Source organism: Alexandromys fortis, unplaced genomic scaffold (genome assembly GCF_014885135.2).
Source record: "Alexandromys fortis isolate MF-2015 unplaced genomic scaffold, M_Fortis_MF-2015_v1.1 scaffold_130, whole genome shotgun sequence".
Classification (NCBI taxonomy): domain Eukaryota; kingdom Metazoa; phylum Chordata; class Mammalia; order Rodentia; family Cricetidae; genus Alexandromys; species Alexandromys fortis.
In genome coordinates this window covers 2,695,385-2,712,690 of record NW_026068016.1, presented here as the reverse complement: position 1 = coordinate 2,712,690, position 17,306 = coordinate 2,695,385, and the positions used below count along the sequence as shown (strand labels likewise).

Sequence of the window (17,306 nt, the reverse complement as noted above, 5' to 3'; positions counted from 1 at the left end):
CAACTGATCCAATTAACTAAATATCCCAGCTGCTTGGGGTTTTAGTTAATTCCAGATGGAGTCAAGTTGATCATCAAGAATAGCCATCATAAGTCCACCACATCTTGTCATCTGGACAATTGTATTTGCTTATGTCATAGTAATTTCCAAATGAAAACAGTAACCAGGTCATGTTTATACCTAACATGATATAAATATCCCACATACAACTACAAACATTTAGAAGAGGTGGCAGTGTCACTTGGGACTTTTTTTTAGTATTTCATAACGTAAATATGATGAGCATTGATATATCTCAATTGATGTTACATTACATGATAAAGAAACCAAGGAAAGGAAGAATGCCTATAGAAGCACATTCTTGACAAAATACAACAGAAACACTCATGTCTGTTATAACCTATATTATTGCAGCTAGTCACATGGCCTTAGCTGGTATTTATGACTGCCTTCCTGTACTGCCCATTCTGTTTCTTCCACCCTCAGCAAGCCCCTCAGCAGTTCTTGAAGAGTTACCCACATCTTCATTCCTGAGGGCCTGTGACCTCTGTTACTTTACCTGGATTGAATTGTAGTTTTCCATTGACTTTAATCACAGGATACAATAGTACAAAGATAGGATCCCCTGCATTCCATCCTAAAGGATCTGCTGAGAAGCAACACAGATTTCCTTTGATCGCTCAAGGGCACAGAAACCCAAAGTGACCAGGAGCAAGTTTGAGCTTCCAGTTCAGTGGAATGTTTGTTGCCTCTCCTGGCAGGAGCACTCCCCTGTCTGGAACCAAAACAAGAACAGGAAGCAAAACTTGGTCACTAGGAGCAAGAGTAGAACCATTCCTTTTTCTACTCCTTAATTCATGAAGTCATGGATCCTGACTATGGGAGAAACTCTATGTTCCTGCTAATGTAAAGAGACGGCTTCGGTTCATGTAATTTCCAAGTCATCTTAGAAAACTGTATTTGCATTGTGCCTCAGTAGCCAGCACAGAGTGGAACTCAGTCTGTTTCTGATGACACAAATTCTCTGAATCGCTGATTGTGCGATAGCCTTTAGCCATGACGTGTGGATAGTAGAGAAAGTGAATCTTTATTCCATGTATTTGTATTTTGATGGCTTTGAAACTGGGCCTTATGTAGCTCAGGGTGGTTGGTCTTGAAATCGCCTCCCAAGCACTAGTTTTCTCTGTAAACCAGCACGCCAGCTTAGGCAGGCTGTGTACTTGGTAGGGAAAGTTTAGAAGCATTTTTCTCTGCTCTAACCCATGGGGAGGAACTGAGTGCATTCTTTCTTGTTCATTTCCCAGCAGCTACTGTATTGAGCCAGGAAAGTGCTTTTCCTTGTAATTCACCTCAGATGCAGACAGTTGTGGCAAATGCAGTTGTGACAGCTGTTTCCTCGCCGTCTCCTACGGTAGACCTGAGAATAAGCAGTAATTCCAGGTGGATAATCCGTGAGACTAACATTTGTGACATTTTTTTAAGAGATGGAAAATAATGGCATGCAAGATGAGGATTGAGCAGCTGAAACAAACAATATGTAAAGGAAATGAAGAAACGAGGAAAAGTAAGTAATTTTCCCTCCCTGCTGGCCCAGTGATGGGCCTGAGTGAGTTGCATGGGTTATGAGCTGGAGGGACAGTGAGAGGCAGGGTCGGGACAGGAAGTCATCTGTTTTCTCATTGCTTTGGCACAAAGCACCTTCTTTAAAGAAGGAAGGATTTATCTGGCTCACAGTTGGAGGCTATGGTCCCTCCTGCCAGGGAAGTCATGGCTGCAGGGGCCTGAGGCAGTGGGCACATGCATCCAGGCAGGAAGAAGAGAGGTGAGTGCTGACACTTAGTGTGCTTTCTCTCGGTCCCTGACAGGCACGCCCAGGGTTTGTCTCTAGCGATACCTGGTCCTGTTGACTTGGCAATATTGACCATCACAGACTATCAGTGACTTTGAAGAGTTTACTATGGGTTAAAAATATCAAATCTTTAATCTGAAATGCCTTTACAAGTATTTTGTATTTCAAATTTGAAATTTGTGCTTGTGTGTGTGTGTGTGCGCGCGCGCTCGTGCAGAGGCATGGTAGGGGGAGCTACCTTTCGAACCTGCTTCAAAGCAGGAAGCAGAGAGTTCAGTGGGAATGGCAGGACACTTTTAAACCTCAAAGCCAACCCCCGAGCCACACTCTCCAATTCTTCCTAAACATTTCTACTAACTAGAGACCAAATTTTCAAACATAATGAGTGTATGGGGCCATTCTCATCAAAGCTACCATAACTGCTCTACAAAGTTTAGAGTCCCCATCATGTCTATGAAGCCCTTCTCACTTTATAGTGGTGTGTGATGGTATCAGAGCTTCCTTGGAAGGTCCTCACTCTTATGAGGTGCTTGCATGGTATTGGGTGGGCTGGACAGCTAGAGCAGCAAGGCAGCATGATAGAGATGTGGATCATCAGGGAGAAGGGACCCCAGACTTTTGCTGGTATTCTCCAGGACTTGGGTTCTGTGGCTACACCATGGCTCGCCATCCCCCACCAACTTCCCGTGATGCTCAGGCGTGTGTCCCAGCCTTTTGATTCTGCACAGTATGCTGAACTTGTCCATGCATAAACTTTTCATCAACCCATTCTGACAGCTCTCTAAACTTCAAAACAAGGACTGCAGTGCACTATGGGAGTGACATCATGACTGGGAATACAGTGGCTGAGAAGTCCACCCAGGTGTACAGCCACTTCATATTGCTCTGCTGTGAAAAGCTTTTGTACATGCTCACTGCAGACTTCCACACTGCTGTCAGCTCCAGTCCACGAACCTCACTTTGGGCTGCTGTAGGTGGCTCAGATGACCCCCGAGTTAAACTATTGCTTACTAGAAGGTGGCTACAGCCTTGGTGCCTGCCTCTAGAGCCTCGCACTGTGTGTGGGCTGTTTTAAAGGAGTTCACAGATTCTAGAAGTATTGAGAAGCCTAAGCTCACAGACGGAGAGGTGGCTACCCAGTATCCTTTCTCTTTATGCTGTGTTGTTGGAATATACCCCCTGTGTCCAGGAAGGGGCGGCCGTAGAGCCTCGTAGATGACTTCTCCAAGCCTTTAAGGGTCACAGTGCAGAATGATGCAATCACATTGAACCGCATGGCCAGGAGAGCTGGTTATGTGCATTTGAAGATGGGCTTGATCTGGCTGTACACCTATTAGAAATAGCATCAAGTGCTTTGATGTTTTATGGGAGACATGGGGATAAGGGAGCCCTGAGTCCATCAGCACTGGCTGCAGGTGGGGTGCCTGAACATCCTGTCACCTGTGGTGGGGGAAGGTACTCTCTCAGGACTGTAGCTAGACAGGTTCTCATGAGTACTTTGAGGGGCAGTAGAAATCATGGACGTGAGGAGAGAAAAGTAAGTCAAAGCAAGCTTATATGAGGCTAAGACCCAGAATGTTTTGCCAAGACGGGAGCTGGCTTGGGAAGAGGTGTTTCTGCGAGGAAATGGAAGACTAAGAAAGTTCATGCTTGTGCTAAACCACGAGCTTAGTCCTGAGAGGAGCGGCTCGTGTCCACAGGTGCCTGTTACAGCCTGGTAGGAGGCAGCAAGGCTTCAGTGGGCCCTGGTGTGAAGAACTGAGAGCTGTATGCTTTAGAAGGCTAACACGGGGTCCAGATTGTGAGGAACAGGTCTGGGGGCACCAATAATGGGCAGAACCTTGCCAAGGAGGGGAACAGTGGGAACGTAGTAAATAACAACACGAACAACGGAAAGGGGGAAAGTAGGAGTCCCCACAGGTAGGATTTGAATGGCAGTGCGGGGTGAGCCTCGCAGGACGGAAATTCCTCGTGTTCATTCGTCCACTCACTGCCATTAGGGCTCCTGAGAAGAGGACCTGCCGGATGGAAGCACTGAACGCGGGGCAAAAGGGAACCGTGGCTATGCCAGTTTGGAAGTTAAAAGTTTGGTTTGTGTTCGAGAACTGTCAGTCATTGGCTGTAGTTTATAAAGATTGTGCAAGGCCATGCATGGTGACACTTCCTGTAATCTCAGCAGGCCAAGGCAAGAGGAGCACATGCACGCACGCATGCACGCGCCCAGGGAGAGGGATGGGGCAGATAGGTTGGAGTTGAGCCACCCTGGAGATGGGCAGCATTTAAGTGCGGGTTAATTAGCAACCGCAGTGAGAGTGGAAAGAAAGGCATTGATAGGTTGTAGACTAGCTAATAGAACCACAGCAGGGGAGACGGAAGGGCTTCACACGTGTTCAGAGCTGGTGCTCCTGGAAGGCTCTGAGCTTGGTTTTGAACTTGAGATTGTGGTTCCTAGATGTCTGTCTTAGAGTGCAGTTTGGTTTTGTGACTCAGTTGAAGCTTAACTTGAGTATAATGATCCTAGCAAGCCCCAGACTTCATAGCCCACAGGCTCTCTCCAGGAAACCCTTAGTGAAAAGTATTCTTGGGCTTTACCACTGAGTGTACAGTGGGAAGAGAAGCAGTGCTGTACAGTGGCCTGCAGGGCTCATGAGGCATGTGATGTGTTGTTAGAGTCTGAAGGCCTTCTCAAAAACAAGGAGAAGAACCAGAAGCTTTACAGCCGAGCCCAGCGGCACCAAGAGAAAAAGGAGAAGATTCAGCGGCACAACCGCAAGCTTGGGGACCTGGTGGAGAAGAAAACCATTGACTTGAAGAGTCACTACGAGCGGCTGGCGTGTTTGCGAAGGTCCCGCATCCTAGAGCTCACCTCCGTCATCTTCCCAATGGACGAAGTGAAGACTTCTGTGAGGTACATGAAGTGAGAAGGCTTTGGTGTGGGGGACCAGATACTGGGGGCTGTTTTCCGTATTTCAGCACTTACTGGGCCTTGTTCTAGGATCCTTGTTTTCCTGGTATGAAATTTGATTCTTATCGTCCTCAGCAAACAGTAAGCCAGGGAGGCTGCCAGGGCAGGGGGTGGGGCAGCCGTGACGTCACAAAGCGCCCAGGTTACATGCTGACTCACCCTGGCATGCCAACCCAGTGCTAGCCAGGAGGAGACACAGCCTTGAACCCACGAACCTGATCTCTGTTAAATGACCTTGTATGGAAAGGAAGAACATACCTTGTGCCTAGACTCAGCCTTTCCTTGTGCTGACTTAGCCTTTCCTGGTAGTTCATTCTGCACGGCTGAGACAGCACGGTGATTTTAGTGCAGAGGGACTCCTCGCCTTGCCGTTCATCACAGGCATGCCTGGTGCTTTTGACAAAGCTCACCAGGGCCTAGTGCCTGACACCCGTAATCCTAGGGACTTGGGTGGTAAGCCAGGAGGACTGCAAGCTGGGGAATTTAACTGAGATCCTGTCTCAGCTTAAAGAGAAGGCTGGGCTGTGACTCAGCTCTTGGAGTGCACACTCCTCCCTCCCCTCCATGTCCCAGAATTGTGTAGATGAGTGTGCACACTCCTCCCTCCCCTCTGTCTCAGAATTGTGTAGATGAGCGTGCACACTCCAGCCTCCTCCTCCATTTCTCAGTGCCAGAGACCCGTGTGATACCAGATACTTGAGAGTTTTATTAGGTAGACTGTACATTAAGGCTAACCTGAGCAACTTAAGGAGACCCTTTTTCAGGGATATAGCTGAAAGGTAGAGCCCTTAGGCAGCTAGCAAGAAGTCCTAGGTTCAATCTCTGAGCGCTGTTAGAAAGGCCTTATACAAAATTGAGATACAAAGTTGCTAAGTGTTTCGGAGCAGTGAAGAAAAGTTAAATTACTAAAGTTTGCATAAACACCACTGGTCAGGCCTTAGAGGGTGCTGGTGGAACAGAAGCCTGTGCCAGCATTCCATCCTGGTGGATCAGCAGGAACCCATCACCAGGCATGATTCTGGGTTTCCCTTCTGGACTGCAAATGAGGATCTTAACAACTCCAGAGTTGGATCAGGTCTGTAGAAGAGTTGATAGCACTGTGGTGTAAATGACTCAATTTCTATACCACAGTAGCTAGTCACACACTTTAGGAGTTCAAGACCGGTCTAGGACCCATGAGACTCTGTCTTAAAAAACAAACAAACAAACAAAAAGATACCAAACTAATTCCTTCCTTACTGTATTTTGCTTGTTTTTCAGTATGGGAATTGAATTTAGGCTTCCTAATTTTGATTGTTACATTTTCCATAATTGGTAACTTGGGTAAAACTTTAAAACTTTTGCAATTTTCAATAAGGTTGAACTTTTTTTTTTTTTAACAAAGAAAACATGTACACATGGAGTTATGTGGCTCATAATGACTTTGGGTTAACAAGACCACTTAGTGATGTGGTCTTCATTTGCACGAGGTCCTCTGCTCTTCCCAGTGCCACACTTGAGTGTTTCTCTTGACTGTGGACACATTTGTAGGCTGCACAAGACATGAGGAACAGCTTGCCTTCTTTGTTGTTGCCAGTCAGTAACCTTTTCTTAGCCTATAGTAGATACACTGTTGCTTTTTTAAAAGCTCAGGAGGCTTTGGAGTTCCTTTGTAATCTTGCCTGTTTGCAGAGATCCTGCAGACGTGTCTTCAGAGAGTGACAGCGCCATGACATCTAGCATGGTGAGCAAACTTGCTGAGGCCCGGAGGACAACCTACCTCTCTGGAAGATGGGTCTGTGATGACCACAACGGTGACACCAGCATTAGCATTACAGGCCCTTGGATTAGCCTCCCAAACAACGGGGACTACTCTGCCTACTACAATTGGGTAGAAGAGAAGAAAACAACCCAAGGGCCTGGTGAGCAGCAAAACATTCTCTGAAAATGTATTGTATTTTGTGAGGTAAAATCTTCATGCCAGAGTGAACAGGGCAGGGGTGACAGCTGGGTTGCCCGCAGCACAGCAGTCTGAGAGCCTGAATTCTTCCTAGTTCTGAAAACCATTTCCTCATCTCAGGCCGCATGCTGTGAGAGTGTTCTCTTCCCCTCTTCAGCTCTTCTAGCAAAAGGCAGTCTATCCTAGACAACTCGGGAGTGAAAGCATGCAGTGTGTGCATTTTTTTGGTCTGCTTTCTTGATTTAGCCTTCTTTTACAAAGTTCATACCATGGCATATGTTAGAATTCCATTGCGTTAAGTGGCTGACTAGTGTTCCATTGTTTGCATATACCACATTTTATATTTTCAACACTTGCTAGCCCGACGATGTTTCACCTTTGTGGTTAATATGACTTAATTCATGAAAAAGACATCCTTAGACGATTCATGCCTGTTTACCCTAACATTTGGAAGGCTGAGTCCAGATGTTAACTATGTGTACCTGTGTGTCTGTGTGAGTGTACACAAGTGTGGAAGTCGGTAGAGGGTTTCGGATCACCTTGGAGCTGGAGTTCCATACACTTGTCAGCCACTCAGCACTGGTGTGGGGAACTGGACTCTGGGCCTCTGGAAGAGCATCAAGCACTGAACTGCTGAGCCACCTCTCCAGCCCCATTATCCCTCCCTAGGCCCTGGTTTTGAGGAAGGGTCTCATGTAGCTCAAGATGGCCTCAGACTTCTGATTTTCCTGCCTCAGCCTCCCAATGTTGACATTAATAGGAGTCACCACAGTGGGCTAATCTGGTCACTGTTAGGAAATACATTGCCAGGCTCAATCAAGGACTGTTTGCGTCTGACCACGCAGGAAGAGTGAAACTATAAAACTACAAGTGAAAATCTTGGTATGTGTACTGACGTGGAGGTCCTTTGTGCCTTTTGTGTCCGTTCTCAGACATGGAGCACAACAACCCTGCCTACACTATCAGTGCCGCGCTGTGCTACGCAACTCAGCTCGTCAACATTGTGTCTCACATACTTGATATCAATCTTCCCAAAAAGCTGTGCAACAGGCAAGTAACTCAAGTGACAATCCCGTCTTCATTGATTTCTCGTGTTCCTGGTGTGCCCTTACACTAGCTAAGAGAAGGCTTGACAAATAGAAATATTAAGATTGTTTCAGAAGATGTCGACAGTTTGATTGTGTTACAGTTGTGCGTGAAATCTGAGGAGTCCACAGAGAATCCATCTGGTTCTTGGAAATAACCAAAGGAAGGACCAGGGTATGCAGGAGGATGCTGCAGACCCGTGCACTGGAGCCAAGGGAACGAGAGAGGACAGGGGTGGGGAGGGCTCTTTCGTTCTTATGAAGCTTGCATGTTTGCATTATTATTTTTTTTTCCAGACCGATTTTCTCTGTAGCCCTGGCTGTCCTGGAATTCTCTGTAGAGCAGGCTGGCCTCAATTCACAGAGATCCACCTGCTCTGCCTCCCAAGTTCTGGGGTCAAAGGAGTGTGCCACCATTGCCCAGCTTTTTTTTTTTTTTTTTTTTTGAGACTTTGTTTCTGTATGTAACAGCTCTGGGTGTCATGGAATTATGGAATTCAATTCTGGTATGGCCTGAAGGCTCCTCCTGCCTCAGTATTCTGATTGCTGGGCTTTTAGGCATGTGCTCAAGTAAACTAAGCGTAGCCTCTCCGAGGGTGATCCCCTCCAAGGGTGATCCGTGCATTGAAAGCAGGAGGCGTGGGTGGTTTTTTTCTCCTGTTTTTGTTTTTTCATGTATTAGGGAATTGAACCCAGATGAGCAAATGCTCTTCCTTAGCTCAAGGCACAAAGAGAACAAGCCATGGATGGGGATGCTAAGGAAGAAAGCTGCAGGCAGAGAAGGCGCAAAGTTCTGGGAGATGGGAGTCAGCAGAGATTTGTCCCATTGGACCCTAGTAAAAAGTTTGCAGCTGTCATTCTCCACAGAGCGGCTGGTGGTTGAATTTTTCTTACCCACAGTCCCCTGTTGATCCTTCATAGAATGTGCTACCCTGTGTATCAGTTCATAGCATCCCTGTTTGTGTGACACGAGCTCCTCTGGCAGAGTTGCTCACACCCAGGGACATGCATTTGTAGTTTCTGTCGATGACGGGAACTGCTCCCCATAAGGGCATAGTTCAGTACTTAGGAAGTGTCTGTTCCCAGCCGTTTACTATGGGGGAAGAGGGTGTGCTGTGCTGGCGGAACTGCAGTTAAGACATAGCCTTCAAAAGGAACATTGTAACAGACTTAGAAGTCCTACCCTTGTCTTACAGTGAGTTCTGTGGAGAAAACCTCAGCAAGCAGAAACTGACGCGGGCGGTGAGGAAACTGAACACAAACATCCTTTACCTTTGTTCCTCGCAGGTACGAGCCTGGGCTTTGCACTCTTTATTAATTTGCTGTGTGTTTGAAAGTAGTAACCAAGCCTTTGCTTCTTCTAGCATGTGAATTTAGATCAGCTACAACCACTGCATACACTCAGAAACCTAATGCACCTGGTCAGCCCACACTCGGAGCACCTAGGCAGGTAAGTTGTGTGTGTAGCTTTTCTCTAAGCACTGTTTCTCTGTGGCTGGTTTAAAGTAGAACCAGGATGCACGCTGGTGTAGTATCTAGTGTTCCCAAGTCCCCGATTCTCTGGCAAGGACAAAAGTTGTACATACTCTGCAGAAGGAAGCAGTTGATCGCGTGGTCTTCTACGAGCGTGTTGCAGTCACTTGAGAGAAAGTTGCAATACAGTACGTTTAGCATGTGACATGAAGTAGAGGAGTCCCGATGCCCTGCCCACCACCTTGTGCTTCTCTTGACCCTGCTCATTTCTTTTCTAACTGGCCCCTGCAGCTGTGCTGTCTTTGTCCGCTTTCCTTTGTGCTTGCATATCCTCTGTCTGCTCACCATTTCTTAGAACTATTGGAAGTTTATAGACTGAGCTCACTTGAAATTCATCTGCTTAAAACAGAAATCAGCCAGATGTAGTGGTGCACATCTTTAATCCCAGCACTTGAGAGGCAGAGACAGGTGGACCTTTGTGAGTTCGAGGCCAGCCTGGTCTACAAAGCGAGTTCCAGGACAGGCAGGACTGTTACACAGAGAAGCCCTATCACAAGGGAAAAAAAAAAAAAGAAGAAAGAAAGAAAAGAAAAGAAATCAGTAACAATGAACACCACGCTGGTCCATGGTTTGCTCTAGATAACTTGTCAGTCACTCAGCCCCAAAGAGCGGCTCATCTTTTGTACCCTGGTCTAGGCTCTTCCCATCGTTCTTGCTCTCATCAGTATGCACATCATTTTGGTAGATGGGAGGCAGCAGATGTGTCTACACTATGGAAAATGGGGTTTTATTTGGTGATTCTGCTCAAACTGTAGGCTAATGTGAACACTCTGTTTAAGTTAGACTATACTAAATGTTGCTGTTTCTCACTATGGTATATTAGAGTTTTTGAGCTGGCTAAATTGGCAAATGCCTATAATCTAGCCACTCAGGAGCTGAGGTAAGAGGACCACAAAATTAAGGCCAGCCTAAGCAACTTAGTTAAGGTCTTGGCTAAAGGAGCGGGCGGGGGCGTGCTAAGTGGTGAAGGCGACTCATTATATTTTCAGCTCTCCAGTTGGGGAGCATCTGTGGAAAGAAAACAGTGAGGTTTTATTTGGTACAACTTCTTGAATGGCTTTTGGAACTGGATAAGGAGTTGTCTGGATGAAGCAAGTCTGAGGTAGTGAAATCCTCCATTTTCTCAGCTAAAGATGTGCCCCTTCTTCCCATAAGGGAGACTGGTGAAAAGTACAGCAGGTATTTCAGAGTGGACAGACTGACTTCACCCCAAACCATTGGCAGTAAGGGCAGAGTGAGAATAATATGGTCTGGCCCCTTTCCAAACAGGGTATATAAAGTTAATTTTTAAAAAGGTGTTCGGGGGGGTGGGGCCAGGGAGACAGCTCAGTGGATAAAGGGGTAAAGGTCCTTCAGCTAACTTAATTTCCACGCCCCACATGGTGGAAGGAGAGAGATGGTGTCCACATGCTTGCTATGGCAACCCCCCACCCCCAGCAATACAAACAAACAAAATAAAGAAGTTTGCTTAATCTCAGTTTCTGTGAAACTGAGGGAGAATGACTGTGACTTTGAGGCTAGCCTGGCTACATAGTGAGATCTTATCTTAAATACTCTTATCTTAAATACTCCTCCCCGCCCATTAAGAAAGAAGCTATAAGCATCTAATAGTATGTCTAGTAGTTAGAAAAGAGAACTCCATCTTGAAACAGATCGTGCACCTACAGGACTGTTTTGGCTGCCTGCTGAATTAGATGATCACAGTCAATACAGTTGGGCTAGTTGGCATTAAGTGAGGGATGGGTAGGGTTTATTTTTTTATCATATTTTATATATAAAGACAAGTTTCAGAAATAAAAGATCCTGTTTTTAAGTGATATATAAAAGACCTAAGAGAAAAGATTGGTCTATACTCATGAGTAATGAGAGAAACTTTAACCAAGCCAACACCTCAAAACCCATTAAATGAAAGGCGCCACACACATTGCTATGTAGGAACTGGCCCAGAGGTTTGTAACGTCTATACTAGAGCACAAATCAAAATCTAGAGGAGGTCAGTCTTTCAATTGGCAAGGGAAAGTAACCTAGTAGGAAGGTAGACAGAGGATGCAAATTGCTTGCCTGGAATTCAATTAAAAAACTCATCCTCAATGAAGAGTAAAGATATGGGCTAGGGGGGATGGTTCACTCGTAGTTAAAGTGCTTGCTGTACAAGCAGTGAGCCCATGAAGAAAGTCAGCTGGATGAGGTAGCACACATCTGTACTCTGTGACGGGAGGCCCAGACAGGAGAACCACCTTGCCTGGTGTGTCCACGTTCTAAAAGAAAAGCAGGAGCGGAGTCATTCCTGGGCATTGTACTGTGCCTGCTCCCCTGTGCACACATTGTACTACTGTGCCTGCTCCCTGTGCACACGTTGTACTGTGCCTGCTCCCTGTGCACACGTTGTACTGTGCCTGCTCCCTGTGCACACTTTGTACTGTGCCTGCTCCCTGTGCACACTTTGTACTGTGCCTGCTCCCTGTGCACACTTTGTACTGTGCCTGCTCCCTGTGCACACTTTGTACTGTGCCTGCTCCCTGTGCACACTTTGTACTGTGCCTGCTCCCTGTGCACACTTTGTACTGTGCCTGCTCCCTGTGCACACGTTGTACTGTGCCTGCTCCCTGTGCACACATTGTACTGTGCCTGCTCCCTGTGCACACGTTGTACTGTGCCTGCTCCCTGTGCTCCTGTCTGTCTCACAGGGAACAAAGGAGTGCAGCGGGGCGGGGCTCTCTCCTCTCTTACCCAGCTCACATGATCTTGGGGTGGGAGAATGGTGCTTATGCAGCCCCTCTGTGTGCACACAGGTCAGGACCCTTTGAAGTGCGGGCAGACCTTGAGGAATCCATGGAATTTGTGGACCCTGGAGTTGCCGGAGAATCAGACGTGAGTGGAGACGAGCATGTAAGCGATGAGGAGACTGACCTGGGCACAGACTGGGAGAACCTGCCGAGCCCCCGATTCTGTGACATCCCTTCCCAGCCAGTGGAAGTTTCCCAGAGCCAGAGTACCCAGGCCTCCCCACCCATTGCCAGCAGCAGTGCGGGTGGGATGATCTCCTCGGCTGCAGCCTCGGTGACCTCCTGGTTTAAAGCTTATACTGGACACCGCTAATGAGCGTCCACCAGAACACGCAAGATCTTTTCCACTGCACTCTAATAACCTTGTGTGTGTAGTCACCAGAGGGCTAACTAGTGTGAGGACAAGCACTTGTGCCTCTCAGGTGGCCTGTGATGGGGACCATGCTCAGGGCCTCCTCGGCCCCGGTCCTAGACCTTAGACCCCACAGCATGCTGCTGGGATGCCTAGACTCTTCCTGATGTAAGTTCTAGACTCTGTCAGGTCACAAGGAAGTGTTTCTTGGTAGTGAGGGATGAAAGACAAAAGCCGAGTTTGTTTTTCTGTCATCTGCCGCAGCTTTGGTCTTCCGGGGGAGGCTGGAATCAGGTGGTGGTGGCACCTGGAGGGCAGGTGGGGACTCTGCTCTCGCTGTCGTCATGTATCACATTCCTGATTCTCTGCCACACCAAAGAAACCACAGCCTTTCTTCCACGAGTGGGGAGTCATAGCTGCCACATTTAGAGATGTCGGGACAGTTTTCTTGTGCTCTTGTTTAAGTCATTGACGATGTCTGTGCTACACGCATTTAAAGTGGACTTTTCAGAACTATCCCCGTATGAGCTAAATGCTGCCCGGGCAGCTTGAACACTGATTAAGTGTTCGTTTTCTTGCTGCAATTTCTTGGAGGGGGGGGCTAGCCAGTAGCAGGTGTTCTGGGGAACCCCCTGCTTGTCGTTGGGGTCTCCGTGGCTCCAGAGGCTGCACTTGGCAGAGCACGTGCAGCTGTCCCAGGAAGTGCTAGAGGAATTTCCTCCAAGAGACCATTTTAATGACAATCTTACAGAAAGTTATAACGAGAGGCATTATAGTAAAACTTGGGAATAGCCCTTTTTTATTTTTAATAACTTCAAAAAAGAAGTTCTATGTAACAGACCACAGAAACCTTTTGGAAACCGCCCCTCCCCTGCGGCAGTGCCATACCTTCCCAACTGAACTGGTGTGGTGACACCTCAGGCAAGTCCTTCAGCAGTTTGCCGCGCCCTGGCTTCTGTTCATGTCGTCCTTATGGTTGTTACTCTGCAGACTGAGGTGCTAGTGAGCATTTGCTGTTGTAGACCTGTAGGAAGCAAGGAGCCCCATGGTCCCGCTCTAGATACTCCCTGGCGAGGAGACCGCTTCCCTCCTGCAGGCGTCACTGACTGACGTCTGTTCCATGCTTGGCTCCATCACTGTTGGAATCTGTAGGCTGAGTCTGGAATGAGCAGATACCAACTGGGAAAGGACCCGTGAGCTTGAGCCGCACAGAGTACAGACGTCACAGACTCGTGCCCACAGCAGCTAGAACAGATGCGGGAGTGAGGCCTGATGGGTATTTGGTCTTAGTGTAAAGTAGAGGCACTTCTGTCACTTTATGTCACCGTCGATGACCGCCTAGGCTGCTGAAATACTCGAGGCTCATGATTTTGCACTGGATCCACCTGTTGTAAATATTAAATACACATTTCAACCACTGTTGTCCCCCCTCCCCCCCCCCCCCCCCCGCCCCGTACTCTTTGCTGCTCATTGAAACCTTTGATGCAGGTGCCAGGACCATCTGTATGTAACAGCTTTCAGAAACAATGGAGCTGGTATTTTTGTAAACCAAAAGCCATAGAAGTTGGCCGTGTTTTCCATTTTAAAATGATTTAGTGAAACAAGGTAAACTGCTAGAAACTCAGAGGCACCGCATAGGCTGCTTTAATGGTCTTATAAAAGGCATTTGATGTAAGAAAAGAACCAAGAGTGTAACTTAATGGAGAGACAGGCAGTCCCCGCGGTATGGTGGACGCCGTGGTGAGGAGTCGGGCGTGCTTTGGGGAAGGGTTGCAGTGTTGGAGCCCCCTCTCTGCACCTGAGACTTCCGCGTCAGGGTGAGCCACACAGACGTTTTCTAAGCTTTTATTGTATTCCTGCAATAAATCCTTTAACATTACTTTTCTGTGTGTGCCTTTTCCTGGTTACCGTTCATTTCTGCCACTCCACTCAGGTTAATGAGAGTGCAAGCTAACCTGAGTGCTTCAGAGAGATTAAAAGAGTAGCCGTGAAAGATTATTCTGCTAGGTAAGAAGTTTGTTTTTAAAGTCACCGGTTATGGTGTCTTTAATAATGATGGCCTGTCTTTGGCAAACAAAATATGTTTATCAGTTACATTTCAGTGTTTTTCTTTGATAGCCATAACCTTGAGGCTTGACCTGGGAAAGGAGTGGGCCTCTGAGATGCCCACATGGAACCTGCTCACTCTTGGGGTCAACAGAAAATGTCAGAGGGCCTTCTCAAGCCGAGTGGAGTCTGCTAGCATTGGGAAATCCTTTCTGTAATTAATCTCAGACAGGCACTTCAGCTTCCGGGTAGTGTGAATGAGTGGAGGGTATGAGTGACGACTGAACTGTTTGGGCCCCCAGGAAGGACACTGAAGGCTTTCTCATGCCCGTTCATGTTTGCTTCGGACAGGAGGTTCTTAAGAGAGTTTGGGCTTCACAGTTCCTGCCCTTCCATTTTCGTAGGTAGCAGTCAGCAAGTTTCCGCATAGTGTACAAAGGAAAGGGGAGGTTTCTCATCCACAGTTACCTTTGATGCAGGAAGTGAGGCAGGTGGGCAGGAAAGGGAACTTCTAGTAGGTGGAAGCGCTTCTGTAAAGTGTTACAGGATGCTTGAGCCTAGGCTTGGGTGAGACATCTAAGCACCTCAGCTATGAAGCCATCACCCCCATTCAAACATCTGGTGAGAAAATAGCCTGAAAAGGGGGGGGTCTTACTCAGAGTTAAATAGATGAAGTCTCTGTAAACACCCCAAACCACCAGGGTGGAAAACTCAATTTTAAAAATTATTTTGTGCACATACACGTGGATGCCAAATGAGAACTTGTCTTCTCATTCTCCGTGTCCAGGGGTTAGAACTCGTGTGAGTTCTCATTTCCCTGTCCAGGGGTTAGAACTCGTGTGAGTTCTCATTCCCCGTGTCCAGGGGTTAGAACTAGTGTGAGTTCTCATTCTCCGTGTCCAGGGGTTAGACTCAGGGCTGCAGACTTGGCTGCGAGTACAAGGGACTGGGATGTGAGAGGGGTCTGATGGAAAGTAATGTACTTAAAATGTAAGAGATTGAGGCTGGAGAGATGCCTTAGAGGTTAAGAGTGCTGGCTGCTCTTGCAGAGGACCTTGATTCAATTCCCAGCACCCACACGGTTATTCCAGGGCACCCAACGCCTCTGGGTTTCATGGGCTGCATGTGCTGTAAATACTTATATGCAGGCAAAGCATTCATTCACACAAAGAAGTCTTAACAGATTTTTTTTTTCTTGAGACAAAGAAGTCTTAACAGATTTTTTTTTTCTATGAAGCTCTGTCTGGCCTGAAACTTGCTCTGTTGTCCAGGCTAATGTTAGACTCACAGAGATCTACTTGCCCCTGCCTCGTGAGTGCTGGGACTAAAGGTATCTGTTCCCAAGCTAGAAATCTTTTTTCAAAAGCCAAGAAATTGATTGGGGGATCAAGGTCAGTGGTGAGAATGGGTGGGCCACTTGAGAGAGAGCTCCTGGGTGAAGACTCTGGATACCCCAGAACCCACACCATTACCCTGTACCCTCACCTTTGAGTATGTGTTTTAGCATTTACTGACTTCCAAGGCCACCCAGATGTTGAGGGAAATACTTTCCTACACTTGTTTACTAGTGCATTTTCCTAACTTTAAAAATTCTGAAGACATTTCTGAGGGTATAAACAAATACATGCATAGCTCTCAGTTTGGATAGTTGCTAGATGGTTTGGCAGCAGTAGCCAGAAGGCCGCAGCAGTGACAGGCAGACGATCTGAGCAGCAGCCGAGCAGGAGGAGGTCTAGCATTGACAGGGAAGTAGGCTGTCTGTGGGTGCCCCCGCTGACCCCAAGAGCTGCAAGCTTCCGCTGCACTGGGCATGCCCAAGAGGCTTGCTCCAACATTGCTCGCTTTCTACTGGTGTGAGCCTATAACTGCAAAATCAGTATCAGCTTGGGAACTTGCTAGAAATTCTGCATCTGGGCACTCGTTCCTGTTAAATCACAACCTTTCTACACCTCTTAGTACTAAGATCATTGGAGTAGAGCTACACAGTCAAGGGGAAATAATAGAATTTTTTTTTTCTATATAGCAGGGTTCTCTATATAGCAGCCCTGGCTGTGATAGAACTCACTCTGTAGACCAGGCTGGCCTTGAACTCAGAGATCCGCCTGCCTCTGCCTCCCAAGTGCCACCAGCAATAATAGAACTTATGTAGAGATTTGCTCATGGTCTCACTAATTAATTAATCAATCTGAAATTGGAATATCTGAGTACTAAGGGCCTCTGGAAGAGCCTGAAGACTTAGGCAATAGGTTTCCAAGCACAGAGGGGGGATATTCTGAAGCAGCCTTTGGGGGCTGTACATGGGGAAAGTCTGACACAGTGACTGCATTCTTGCTTCATGTATTCTACACAGGGCTTTCTTGGGTTATCTCCCATTGCCCCTCCAGATTCACTACTTCCTGCTCAGTGGGCTGCATCAACTTTTGATGCCTTCCTGTTTCATCCCGTCCTTCCCAGGCCCAATGAGCGCTCAGACCTCACTATAGGCGAAGCCGCCACCTTGGACTCCCACTTCCAGAAGTTGATTCTATAGTTTAAGGGTGAACCTTGAGCTTTGTCCTCCACAGAGAGAAGAGCCTTTAAGTGTTTGGTTAGGTGGGAGGCAGAGGTAGGTGTTTCTTGAGTTGGAAGTTAGTCTGGTGTGATGGCTTGAAGAAAATGATCCCCAAAGGGAGTGCCACAATTAGGTGTGGCCATGCTAGAGGAAGTGTGTTACTATGGAGGTTGGCTTTGAGATCTCACATGCTCAAGCTA

At 47.3% G+C, this 17,306-nt stretch overlaps 1 protein-coding gene across 2 annotated transcripts in view; it reads left to right on the top strand.

Moving 5' to 3' along the window:
* Atg14 (autophagy related 14) overlaps positions 1-14,388 on the top strand; it is a 29,200-nt gene extending 14,812 nt beyond the window's left edge. For both annotated transcript variants that reach the window (XM_050162398.1, XM_050162399.1), the window contains 7 exons: positions 1,483-1,564; positions 4,520-4,757; positions 6,486-6,715; positions 7,686-7,803; positions 9,035-9,125; positions 9,203-9,288; positions 12,164-14,388. In XM_050162398.1, coding sequence (XP_050018355.1) covers positions 1,483-1,564; positions 4,520-4,757; positions 6,486-6,715; positions 7,686-7,803; positions 9,035-9,125; positions 9,203-9,288; positions 12,164-12,470 — 1,152 coding nt within the window. In that variant the 3' untranslated portion in view covers positions 12,471-14,388. The remainder of the gene's footprint in view (positions 1-1,482; positions 1,565-4,519; positions 4,758-6,485; positions 6,716-7,685; positions 7,804-9,034; positions 9,126-9,202; positions 9,289-12,163) is intronic.
* The last annotated feature ends 2,918 nt before the right edge of the window (positions 14,389-17,306 follow it).